Below are 11,277 nucleotides of genomic sequence, written 5' to 3' on the forward strand. Positions count from 1 at the left end.
GGACGCACAAGCTAAAGCAACAGGCAATATACTCACTGGAGTCGCTATAGGAGTAGGCACAGGAAAAGGTGGTGGAGCGAAGATCGAGGCAGGGAGCTCGTGCTGCTGCATTCCCGGGATCTGAAGGCCCCGGAAGTAGGCGGCAAAGTCCTGCATCTAACGCTAGTAGTGCTGCGTGACAACCGCCAGCTGCCGCTGATGGGCCACCGCCATGTTCTCTTGGTTCGTCTACAACTGTGCGATCTGGGCCTACAATATTACACCCGCAAAGTTGATGGTATGTGAAAGCAAGGTACATGTGTGAAACGAGTGAACGATGAATGAAAATGCACTTACCTAAAATGCCGAGAACATTTGCGCGTTGCTTGGCTACCGAGGCGCTATGGGGATGTCGGAGGAGCTCCTGGTCCCGTCTCGTCAAATCTGGCTCAGCGTGGGAACAGAGGACAACTCGATGGCGCTGTTGGCCATCCAGTACCGGCCGTGCTGCTTCCCTCCTCCCAACCTCATCAAGAGGTCCGTGTCCAGGGGGTCGGTGGTGAGGTCGAACATCTCCCCATGGCGCTGGCGAGCCGCGGAGGTGTACTCGACGAGCTTGGGGTAGACGCTCGCGTTGGTGTACGCGTCGGGCCCGTCCGCCGGGTCGTAGATGTTGTCTGCAGCCGTCGCTTTGCCCTTGTGAGCAAGGGCGTACCCTGTGAACTCATTGACGACATGCCCACCATGCGACTGGGTCTGCGAGGAAAACACAAACATGGTTACAAGTAATGATAATTGAGCGCTAGAATTAATAGATCAACAGAAGCATACCCATCTTTCCATGAACACTAGGAGGGACTGGTTCCCTTGGTGGTGTGGTGCCCCTCGCATCTGCAGGCGGCCCTCCCGACGTTCTCTGCACCTCTGGTACGCCGCGTCCGTGGTCCACTCATGCATAATGGCCGCCCAACAGTCCTTGTAGTTGTCGCACCACCCCGGACACATCTGCATGACATCAAGTATTTGACATGCCAGAAGATGAATTGAATGTTTCATGGAAGGAATCAGAACGAATGTTTCCTACTTAATTACCTACATGTACTGCGCCTCTGTGAGGTCGGTCTCCCTCTGGAGTATCATCTCCCTGACTTGTGGCTTCTTCACCACCTGGCCAAGCACGCCGGCGTAGTAGCTGATGACGCACTAGGAGATGCGCCTCATGGTATAGGTCCTTGAGACGATCTTTGCAGACCTGCCTCCTGCACTCGCTGCCGCATGCTGCTCTCTCCCCTCCTCGCACGTGAAGAAGTCCTGCACACTAGACATCATGTATCATTTCATTGTTTCAAGAACGTCCAACTGAATGCATAGTATTGAGAAATACGGTGCGATGAAAATACTCACCTAGAACTCCATCTTGATCTTCACCGCAAGGGTATCGCCATTGGAGTCCGTGACACTAGAGAAGTGCTCCCACTTCATGGACGCCTGTACCTCACCCTTGTGGGTGATGAAGCCAGGGTAGTACTCCCTAATCAGCAGGCCCTGGATGCCATTGATATGGCGTGAACCGCTCCCTCCACTCACAAACGTCCAACTACTGCACGAGTCATTAACAACAATTGTTAGTCTGCAGTTCGATTTTCAACATGTCATATGAACAAGTAGTGAAATCAACAATGGTTACTTACTTCTGACCCACAGGTCAAATCACAGGGCGGCGGGAAGGGAGCGGTCGTGGCTCAGGGAGCGACGAGGGCCTGCGCTGGTAGGGCTTGCTCGAACCTGAGGAAGCCGTCTTGCCTGGTGTCGGCTCGCCCCCATCGTCGTCATCGCCGCCGCCGTCACCGGTCATCATCGTCGTCGTCCCCCCTTGCGGGGCCTCCTCGAACTGTAGCCTCCTCGTCGACGTGCGACGTCCGCTGCCCCCCCTACTAGTCGACGGCTCCACCAACTGCTCCTCCTCCTCGTCGTCGGTGGTGGTCGCCTGCTCCTTGTGGCGGATCTGGTACTACGAGCGGACCTGTCGATGCGGCCGCTGCCGCCTTCCGCCCGACATTTTGTCGAGTGCCTGCAATGACAAAGATTAAAACAGTTAGCATAAATAACTGACAAGTACTTGTAAAGAAACATAATTGCAAGGTAATAATAATAACAATATAGTATTACATGAATTAGAAATTATCTCCGCGAACGGCAATATGGCTAGCGTGTAGTCGTCATCACTATTGTCATCATCACTATTGTCGTCATCACTATCAATATTATCGAGCTCTCTTAAGTGTCGGGCATCATCTCCATCGTCCTCATCATCTCCATCGTCATCATCATCTACATCGTCCTCAACTCCATCACACTCCATCTGCCATCGCTCAAGGATTCGTAAGTCCTCAGCATCCTGCACCTCATCACCCTCGTCCTCATCGATGTCGTTGTCTACTTCCATGCCCATGAGCGAAAGAATGTCTATCTCCAAACTCCCTTCTAGCCCTTAGGTTGATAGAACTCATCTTTGTTTAGGGTCAAAGTTGTAATCATCATCGTTTGGGACAGCCGCTTTACCGCGTGGCGAGACCAACTGCACAAGGCTCCAACCCGCAAGCTTCTCGTCTTTTTGGCACGCCCATGGGAGGTAATACACTTGCATGGCGTGTTGATTAGCCACAATATAGACATCGTCTCCTTTATAATTGGAATCCTGTCGAATTTCGACTTGCCCAATCTTAAGGTCTTTTTTTGTGACATCAGGATCGAACCAATGGCATTTGAATACCACTGGCTTAAAAGCTTTGGCACCCTTAAATTTGAGCTCGTATATCTCTTTGACTATGCCATAATAGTCCTTCTCATCTATGTCGGGCGTACGAACTCCGCTGCACGTGGTTTTTAGGTTGGCCCGACTCTCCTCGTAGGCTCTCGTGCGAAAGCGATAGCCATTCACATCATAAACGGTGAATGACTTGACCCTACGGGAGAAGCCACTGGCCACTTGTTTCAATTCATCACCCATTTCCGCATCCGTGCGGGCCTGCAAGGTCAGGATAGGTAGATCGTTACATTACTCGCTCCTAGGAGCAAAGTGGAATCTTCTAGGAGCAAATGAGGTTAGTTGGATGGTACCTTTGTAGAGAACCAGGAAATGAAATCGGGCACACCATGTCTGAGAAGATGGTCTTCTTCTTGCTCGGTAGGAGCCCTATTGCCTCTCTAGTGTTCATTAATATATTCCCTGAAAAAATAAGAGACAAGGGGGTCGGATCGATAGGTGGAGGATAGTCACGGCGTATGTAACAAGCTCATTGAGAACTTACTTCTGATAAGGAATCACTTCATCAAGGTTCAACAACAAGTAGATCATGATAGTGCGCCACTCATCATGGGTCAATTTCTTGTTGGTACCTGGGCTTCCTCTTCTGAGATCCCCTTGGAAAAGGCTGAGGTTAGATGAGTTCTCGTCGGCGTTGTAACGAGGGGTTGGATTGTGCACACTGGGAAGTTTCTCAGTATAGTACGCCTGTGTGAATATCGACACCTCCTCAGAATGAATGCCTCTGCCACGGAAGCCTCAATTTTGGCTTTATTTCTACACTTTTCCGAAGAAGCTTTAGACACCTCTCGATTGGATAGCACCAACGGGCCTGCACGGGCCCCCCCAACTGTGCCTTGTGCGGTAGGTGCAAAATCAGATGCTGCATCGACAGGAAGAAGCCGGGTGGAAATATCATCTCCAACTTGCAGAGCAATAGAGGTGCAGCCTTCTCCAGGTCAACACAAACGTCCCGAGATAACTCCTTGGCACAAAGCTGGTGGAAGAAAAAGCTCAACTCTGCCAGGATGCGCCACACTGTCTCGGGGAGGTATCCCCGGGTCATCGTAGGAAGGATCCGCTCAATCCATATGTGGAAGTCATGACTCTTCATCCCAAAGACTTTCATAGTCTGCAAGTTCACTCCCCTACTCAGATTCGCCGCATACCCATCCGGGAACTGTAATGTCTTCATCCACTGCAGTACTTCCTTCCTATCGGCCCTTTTCAGGATGTAATCGGCCGGGCCCCTTTTCCATCTCTTGCCTGGCGTAGGGGTCTTCATCACTAGCTTTGGTCTATCGCAAATCTTTTCCACGTCTAGTCTAGCCTTAATGTTGTCCTTTAACTTTTTACCAATGTCCATGAGTGTTGCCTAGAGTGCCTCGGCGACATTCTTTTCTGTGTGCATTACATCGATGTTGTGTGGAAGAAGAAGGTGCTTAAAGTACGGGAGCCTAGTCAAGCCCGATATATGAGTCCACATGTGGTCGTTACCATATCCAATAAAACCATCGTTGACTTCATCAATTTGGAGAGCCTCTATCTCGGCAAGGACCTCAGCAGGGCTCTTAACCTGAGGAATGGGGTCGGTGACTTGAACACCTTTCGTGAAGTGCTTTTCATCTCGTCTCAATTCATGGTTCTCAGGCAGGAATTGACGATGTTTGTTGAAAGAAGAATACTTGCCACCCTTGTGCAGCTAGGTGAACATCACATCTGCCTTGCATGTTGGGCAAGGGAACTTCCCGTGAACACACCATGCGCTTGAATAAGCCATACGCCAGGAAGTCATGCATTGAATACTGGTACCACACATGCATTGTGAAGTTCCTCTTTGTAGCTCGGTCGTACGTCAGTACCCCCTCTTCCCAAGCATGTTGCAATTCATCCCACACTGGCTGCATGAACACACCCATATTGTTGCCCGGGTGTCCAGGTATTATCAGCGTCAAGACGACGTTCCTGGGTTCAAACATGATGCCGGGGGGAAGATTGAGGGGGATCACGAACACGGGCCAACAAGTGTACGGGGCTGCCATCATTCCAAATGGATTGAACCCATCTGTTGCCAGCGCTACACGTACATTCCAAGCCTCCATAGCCTTGCCAGGATTCATGTCATCGAAGTGCTTCCATGCATCACCATTCGCTAGGTGTACCATCTTGTCAGGACTGTATATTTTGCCATTCTTGTGCCACGTCATTTGTTTCGCGGACTCCTCTGTCATGTACAGCCGTTGGATCCTCCATAGGAAAGGAAGGTGCCGTAAGACCATCTCAGGGATCTTAGACTATTTCTTCTTGCCATCACTGCCTTCTACCTCCACAAACCTAGAGGCTTTGCACTTTGGACAGTGTGTTGCTTTCTCGTGGTCTCCCCTGAATAGGACACACCCCTTTGGACAAGCTTGGATCCCCTCATACGGCATCTTAAGTGCACGAAGGAGTCTCTGTGACTCGTACGTGTTCTTCGGCAGGGTGTGAGGATCCGGAAGCAGTTTGCCAAGAACTGTCAACACGAGATCGAAGCCATCTCGACTAATGCCCAATTGCGACTTCAATGCTATTAGGCATGAAATGGCATCTAGTTGCGAAACCATTGTCTTCTCGTGAAGGGGCTTCTGTGCCGCCTCCATCATGGTGTAGAACGCCTTTGCGGTTTCCTCTGGATCATCCTCCACCTCCATTCCTTCAACGAACCGTGCTTCATGAAAGTCTACCATCATGTCTGCCATCCCGGCATCTGCATCATACTCCTCAAGGAGGGGTCTCACCACCTCCTCCCTAATACGATGGTGTTCACCATGGTGGATCCAGCGGGTATAGTTTGGAACGAATCCGTTATTGTGAATATCTACTCCCACGGCACGCTTTCGTTTCTTTTTCTTGTTCTTACACTTGCTGTAGGGACACGGCATCCGACTCGACCCTTTAGCAGCTGGGCCAAATGCATGCTCCAGGAAAGCATCGGCCCCCCCTAACCCATTCAGAGCTCTTACTTGCGAAACCCGTGTACATCCACTCATGGTCAGCCATCCTCTGTCATGCGCCAATGTAAGCGGGTAATAAAACATGTATTTGCATCTACACGGCGTTCCTACCATCTAATAGGTGAAGGATAGGTCCTAATCCCACCCATGGATGCATAGATGGGTTAGCTTCCATGTTCTGCCCCCGTCCGAGTCAGAATTTCGGCAGCACCTCCCTGCTGTTCTCCCGATACACGTCCCCGCAGGGAGAGTGTGTATCCGAAGAACACGGGGAGGTGCTGCTGAAACTCCGACTCAGACGGGAGCAGAACATGGAAGCTAACTCATCTACGCATCTGCGGGCTGTCTAAAAAACATGGACAATCTGAAATAGATACGGTCGCAGATATGCAAAGACCTGCATACCTCCGACCGTATCTCTTTCGGACGGGAGACGCCTAACTGGGTGACGAGATCTACGACCAAGGTACGGGTACAGGGGTTATACCTAGGGTGGCGGTGCTGTGGTGAAGCGACGCTATGCAGGCAGACCGGCACGGCGCGGGGCTACTCCAGATCCGCTCTTCTCTGCAAAACAAGAAAATATTCTAGATTCAGAAGGTGGATTTGGCTCATTAGAGATGCAGGTAGATAATTTCTGAGTTTATATTTATAATTTCTTACTTATAAAAAATCTGCAACCCAAAAGACAGCAATAGGAAAACAAGGATATGAATCATTCTAAGGAAAAGGGAGAAAAGCATTAACCAAATATCAAGAATATAGCAAGGGCCGCGGCGGGGTTTGAGGGGTTGGCGAACTGCAACTTAGGTAGCTATTTTGCTATCATTAGCGCAAAGTCGCAAACATAAATGTCTTCCTGTCTAACCAGTCCTCTTCATACTATACAATCTCTATGTTCATGCAGGACTCAACAGGACAGGAAAGAGCTGCCGCCTGCGGTGGGTGAACTACCTTCATCCTAGCCTCAAGCATGGCCGCATGTCACCACAAGAAGAACGCCTTATTATTGAGCTCCATGCTCGGTGGGGGAACAGGTTTGATCTGAAGTTTTTCTAGATAGTAACTTCTCTCAGTTACTAAATTTAGGTGAATACAGAGAGATTGCTGAAGGAAATGAGAAGACATGCAGCAGTATCCCCTGTCATCTAGCATCACCTGCTATGTGGGACTACAAATATCCTGAGGTATTCTGGAAGATGGAAGATCAAGAAACCATGATGTGATAGAATATGAAGAAACCATGATGTTGGCTCCACTATTTGGTTACGGTAAATAAGGCCCTCACTATTGAAGCCTGAAGGAATACATCTATATAGGTCAGGTCACTCAGCTATCTGCCTAGCAGATTTGCAGTACTTGTACTTCCTAGCTATGCTTGCATTAGTATGGGTTTCAGTATTTTAAAATCTACTATAACACTGGAGGTATGCTTATGATGTATGTATCTATGTAGCGTGCAAAATAGTTTGTATCAGTTTGTGGAATAGCGTGCAATACAAGGACGCTCTATGTGCATGATATATTTATTTCTCTGTTCTTATTGTGCTGAACAAATAACAGTGTAATCTGGTTTGCAGTTATTATTCAATAGAATATGATACAAATTGAATGTTACATTTGAAGTTATATAATAAAGAGAACACCTTTACTTCTAAATAAAGCTTGATAAAACTGTATCCGGATTCAAGAAAAATTGAAAGCAGACTGAGAATAAAAAATATTCGTCCAATAAAATAGAGCCCAAGATAGACAAGAGCTTAGTTTACAACATGTCAAACAGAAACTGTAAAAGCAGAGAATATTGCGTGGGATTAGATTGATGATTGTCAAGTACATGATACATATGCATATATACAGGGTTACAGGCAACCACAGGGTGCGCCAAAGCTATAGGCAGCAGCAACCTAAGTGCATGGGCCTAAGCCCACCCACGGCTTAAACATAGCTAGGCCCCTAATAGCCTGTCTAACAGAAACAAATCCACAAGTTATTTGTAACAAAGAACAGGAATAACAGACTGTTTATTCTTAAGTTCAGTTCCAACAGAACAGAACTGGCAGGTTCAGTGCAAGAGTAAGTGAGCTATCATTTTTTCTCTCCATAATTATAAAGCTGATAGCATTAGTATCTAATAATAAAGTTAAATCACACTAACCAATAAGACGAGGAAGAAGTTGCAGGTAATTAAGCTAAGATTTTGTTCTAATTAATCAATAAGGTAGTGCATGGACCACAAAGAACCAGCCATCACTTCTCTCTTATACTATCATGGCCATTCCAGGAAATAATCTTAGACTAGCATCAACATACATGGAAATCCGGAGCTACAGTGTACCTCATGGATCTAGCAGAGGATAGGGAGCATACCTCAGCGCCGCTGCGTACTGTCGGATGGACGGGCGCGTCCGCGGCGGCTGCAGGGATGTGGTCAAGTCTTCTTGACCGGATGGACGGCAGGGTGCTCTATGCTCAAGGAGGGAGCTTCCACCGCCACGATCCACGCCTGCAGTAGATGGAGAACGGGACCACGAAATTCCACGGTGGCGAGGAGGAGAAGGGATCTCTGGGCAGCGCGGGGCGGAGCTCGGGGCGCGGCAGCCGGGGATGCGGGGCGGGCGGGGGAGCTCGGGCCGCCGGCCGGCTGCTCGCGGGCGCGTCGGAGCTCGGGGCGCGGCAGCCGGGGATGCGGGGCGGGCGGGGGAGCTCGGGCCACCGGCCGGCTGCTCGCGGGCGCGTCGGAGGAAGGGGCGCGGCAGCCGGGGATGCGGGGCGGGCGGGGGAGCTCGGGCCGCCGGCCGGCTGCTCCCGGGCGCGTCGGAGGAAGGGGCGGCGGCGGCGGGAGGGCGGCGGCGGCAGCGCGAGGGAGGAGTGAGGAGTGAGGAGTGGGGAGTGGGGGTTGGGCCGGCCCGTGTCGGCCTTTAGGTTAAAGGCTTTGCCGAGTGCCAGATCGGCACTCGGCAAAGACGCCATCTTTGCCGAGAGCCGGCCACGTGGCACTCGGCAAAGGCCTGCCACGTGGTAGGATTAGGGTCGGCCAGGGCGACAGCCTTTGCCGTGTGCCACGTGGCCGGCTCTTGGCAAAGGACCCCTTTGCCGAGTGCCACCCCTGTCACTCGGCAAATAAATATTTTTTTTTGTTTTTTTTCTTCCTATTTTTTTGTGGGGTCTTGATACAGTAATTACATCTCAACTTCAAAATTTGGGACAATTTTGAGTTTGTGTGCTATATTTCTTTAATTATTTTTGTTTCATTGAATTTTTCCGACAATTCCAAATTTGAACTGCAGGTACATGAAATAATGGAATTTGTTCATTCAAAAATGGTATTCATGATGTTCGGCGTATGTTGAGGCCGTATCCAGGACCTCGCATGAAGTTACGACCATGTTAGTGTCGTAACATGACGAGTTACCTGCGGGAAAAGTGTTTTTAAATTATATAAAATACAAACGAAGTTCGAAAATGACGAAACTTGTCGAGGTGTGTTGTCATCGCATGTGGAGGCTCTGGTAAAAAATTGAGAAAGTTTAGAGCAAGTTGTGACGTCGGATGCCTAAAACCCAAACATCTCTACGTGTGATCACTAAACGGTTTAGTCACTTTTAGTAACTCCAGAGTTACTAGAGAGGACTAAAGCCCTTTTAATAGCTTTTAGTCATAGCGGTTGGTTAAAAAGTTACTAAAGTGACTAAAGTTACTAAATTTAGTAGCTACTAGGCGAACCAAACAGCCCTTAGATTACCTTTCATAATAGTTAAGGTGGGTAATTTAAATAAAAATTCTCAAGGTTACTTCAGACTAATTCTCATCGCAATGTCAAAGATGGGTAATTTCTTACAAAACAAAATAGAACCAATGACTATTATTTTTAATGATGATTAGAGTCAGTTGGATTGATGACATGATGCTTTGACTAGTTTCTTATTAAATAAAATAGATCCTAAGGTTATTATTGTTAATCAAAATTTTAATCTACCAAAATGATGGCTAAGCAGTTCTATTTTCTATGGGAATTTCTTATGTTAATCTCCTCCTCTACTGCTTCTCGTGAGCAATAGTTGGATAAGGTGTGTGTTGAGCAAAGTATGTGGCACATACTATTGAACTAGTAAAATAGTACTCTTAACTTACTGCGTCCTCACCTAATTGTAACTCATAAAATATATAGGACACTACATGCTACATCAATTCGCTGTGGGATCAAGCTGACGGAAAAAGAAAATCATAAACCCAGCTTTCCCACCTACGTTTCCTTCTCTGGTTAATGTTTCCCTCACAAGCTCTCAGATCTCAGTTACTCTGTGGACCTCTTCCTCTACAATGCAAGGAGAAGGAACAACACGGCGGGGACGGCCATCACTTGGTGAAGCTGAAGAAGCGGACCGAGGGTCTTTCCAGTTCTATCTATTACCAATCTCTCTCAATAATATGGCTCATACATAGAATACTCGTACCGTCCAATAATATGGCTCATTCAATGAGCATGCATAATTTGTTGGATGGATTGAATGAAGCCAGTATCAATCTGTTGACACAAACGGCATATTCGCTGGTTGGTTTCTGGGCTGATTTGGGCTGGCTGGTGCTGGTTTATTGTGAGAGGAAAATACTGTTGGCTGGTTGGTTTGGGTTGGCTAAAACCAACAAGCGAACAGGGTGAAAAATCGGTCACACATCACAGAGAGCTAGAGTGCTCGGATCACAAATGAATCGGAGGTGGGCCAAAGTCGGCCTAGATGACTTTGAAGTCATACGTCACCTAAAAGCATGTTCGCATAGTGGCAGAAGTGGGTGATTTTTTATAAATTAAAATAGATCCAATGACTATTATCAGTGATGATGATTAGAGTCTATCAAATTAAAGACCGGATATTTGTTATTAATAATGTGAGAATTTCTAGGATTTATCTTTTTTTAGTGTGTCTGGTACCTATTTCTATCATTGGTATTTAGATTTTACCTAATTGTTGGTCAGAAACATGGAGCCTTCATTGGTTACCTTTAGATAGAATTTATAGAATTTCTCTCTTTTTTAACATGATATGCATTTAGTTGAAACCTAAGCTTAACAAGTTAATATATAAGCTCTTGTTGCATCGCATTCTGTGACTTAATCTATAGTTTAATTTTCAGCTTTTAACATCTAATATATGTTGGAACTCTAGTTTTTATTATCATTTATTCAAAATTTTAAATTTTTTATTTATAATAAAAGAGTTTGGGTCATAGTAGTAGTATTTTCTATATGTTAAGTCAAAACTCAACTTGCACCCATGCACTACACATGTTGAATTTGTTATACACATGATTATATATCTAGTAGTATTGTTTTATATAACACAGAGTGCTTAAAATTAAATTAACAATGGTGATATGATATAATATTTAGTCAAAATTTATAAATGTATTTGAAATAATAATTAATGAAATTTATTTTCATGGGGGTATTAATATAAATTAAAGCGAACTTTCATTGTAATTGCTGTGTGGTTTGTT

The 11,277-nt window shown here is 46.9% G+C and overlaps 1 protein-coding gene across 1 annotated transcript; it reads right to left on the minus strand.

Annotated features, from left to right (window-relative positions):
• Nucleotides 1-8,250: 8,250 nt before the first annotated feature.
• LOC136524215 (vegetative cell wall protein gp1-like) lies at nt 8,251-8,751 on the minus strand. The gene has a single exon (XM_066517666.1). The coding sequence runs from the start codon at nt 8,749-8,751 to the stop codon at nt 8,251-8,253; it is 501 nt and encodes a 166-aa protein (XP_066373763.1).
• Nucleotides 8,752-11,277: the final 2,526 nt, after the last annotated feature.

This window comes from Miscanthus floridulus, chromosome 18 (genome assembly GCF_019320115.1).
Source record: "Miscanthus floridulus cultivar M001 chromosome 18, ASM1932011v1, whole genome shotgun sequence".
Taxonomy (NCBI): domain Eukaryota; kingdom Viridiplantae; phylum Streptophyta; class Magnoliopsida; order Poales; family Poaceae; genus Miscanthus; species Miscanthus floridulus.